This window comes from Miscanthus floridulus, chromosome 5 (genome assembly GCF_019320115.1).
Source record: "Miscanthus floridulus cultivar M001 chromosome 5, ASM1932011v1, whole genome shotgun sequence".
NCBI lineage: Eukaryota > Viridiplantae > Streptophyta > Magnoliopsida > Poales > Poaceae > Miscanthus > Miscanthus floridulus.
In genome coordinates, this window is record NC_089584.1 from 131,175,143 (window position 1) to 131,177,132 (window position 1,990).

Here is a 1,990-nt window from a genome sequence, read left to right on the forward strand (position 1 = left end):
ATCGTGATTGTGGATGATGTCTCTCAGCGGGTACGAAGTGACGACCATGACTTCATGGTTGGTGAAGTAGTGCAGGAGCTTTTAGGTTGCCATCAGTACGACGTATAGAAGTTTTTGCACCTTAGGGTACCAAACCTTGGCATTGGTGAGTACCTCTCCGACAAAGTATATGGGTTGTTGGACCTTAAGGTGGTGTCCTAGCTCCTCCCTTTTGACGACTAGGACAATGCTCACCACGTGGTTGCTTGCCGCAATGTAGAGGATGAGGGGTTCTCCCTGTTTGGGAGTGATGAGGATTGGCACCGATGTCAGTGACGCTTTGAGGCTTTCTAGAGCCTGCTATGCCTTCTCAGTCTAGATGAATGTGTTTGTCTTTTTGAGAAGCTTGTAGAGAGGCATCCCTCATTCGCCAAGCTAGGAAATGAATCGGCTCAGGGTGGCCAAACAACCGGTGATGCTCTGTATGCCCTTGACGTTGCATATAGGGCCCATGTTGGAGATAGCCGTGATTTTTTCAGGATTGGCCTTGATGCCGCATTCAGGCATGATATAACCAAGCAGATTCCCCTTCAGAACCACGAAAACACATTTTTTGGGATTCAATTTGATGTTGAACCTTCGGAGGTTTGTGAATGTCATGGCCAAGTTTGCGATCAGGTCGCAAGCTTAAGCCATTTTGACCACTATGTCATCAACATAGACGACGATGGTTGGTTTTGGCCGATCGACCTGATCAGTTTGGTCGAGCGGGTCGATTTGGTCGGCGAAGCATTGCTGCATGCACCATTGATAGGTGGCGCTAGCATTCTTCAGACTAAAAGGCATGGTTATGTAGCAATACAAACCATACGAGGTGATGAACGAAGTTGTGAGTTGATCAGACTCTTTCATCGTGACCTAGTGATAGCCTGAGTAGGCATCCAGAAAGGAGAGGATCTCGCATTCCAAGGTGGAGTCGACTATCTGGTCTATGTACGGTAAAGGAAAATGATCCTTCGGACATGCCTTGTTGAGTCTAGTATAATCAATGTACATTCTCCATTTCTCGGCCTTCTTTTTTAACAAGAACAGGATTGGCAAGCTAGTCGAAGTGATATACCTCCTTAATGAATCTAGTTGTGAGGAGTTTGGCGATCTCCTCGCCTATGGCCCTGTGCCTCTCATCGTCGAAGTGATGCCTACGCTGCTTGGTGGGCTTTGAGCCTGGGATGAGGCACAGTGCGTGCTCGATGACCTCCCATGGTATGTCCGGCATGTCATAAGGTTTCCATGTGAAGACATCACGATTAGCGCGTAGGAAGTCAACGAGTTTGCATTCCTATTTGGCCGGGAGCTGGGTCCCGATCCGCACCGTCTTGGTTGGGTTAGTGGGGTCGATCCCCACTGCCTTAGTTTCCTCGTTAGGGCGAAAGGCAGCCAAGGAGGTTGACTTGTTGCAGTCCAGGACTACTGGGGTTGACGATTCTCTAAGCTGAGGGAGCTTGGCTGAGTTGACGACAGCTGTGGTGAGCTCAAAATTCTCATGGTTGCACGTGAAGGCGTACGAGAAGGTGCTACCCACAGTGATGATGCCATTCGACCCTGGCATCTCCAGCTTAAGGTAGGTGTAGTTGGGGATGGCCATGAACTTAGCGTAGCATGGTCGCCCCAAGATGGCGTGGTAGGACCCTAGGAAGTCCACCACCTCGAAGGTGAGGATCTCCGAGCAGAAGTTGGCATGGTTGCCAAATGTGATGGGCAGGTCGATCTACCTGAGCGGGTATGCCTGCGCTCTTGGGATCATGCCGTGGAAGGGAGAGCTCGCTGGACGGGGGTCCGACCGAGGGATGCGCATGGCGTCAAGGGTGTCGACATAGAGGATGTTGAGGCCACAGCCTCCGTCCATCAGCACCGTGGTGAGGCGCTTTTTGCAGACAATGGGGTCGACGACGAGCGGGCAACGCCTCGGTCTAGCGATGTGGGATGGATGATCCCACTGATCAAAGGTGAT

The 1,990-nt window shown here is 51.1% G+C and overlaps 1 protein-coding gene across 1 annotated transcript; it reads right to left on the reverse strand.

Moving 5' to 3' along the window:
* Positions 1 to 1,318: 1,318 nt before the first annotated feature.
* Positions 1,319 to 1,624, reverse strand: LOC136455359 (uncharacterized). The gene has a single exon (XM_066455416.1). It carries the CDS (start codon positions 1,622 to 1,624, stop codon positions 1,319 to 1,321), a length of 306 nt encoding a protein of 101 aa, XP_066311513.1.
* Between the last annotated feature and the right edge of the window lie 366 nt (positions 1,625 to 1,990).

What these genes read in the sequence shown, in the direction of transcription:
- LOC136455359 (XM_066455416.1), bottom strand. Translation starts at nt 1,624, where the DNA reads ATGGCCATCCCCAACTACACCTACCTTAAGCTGGAGATGCCAGGGTCG.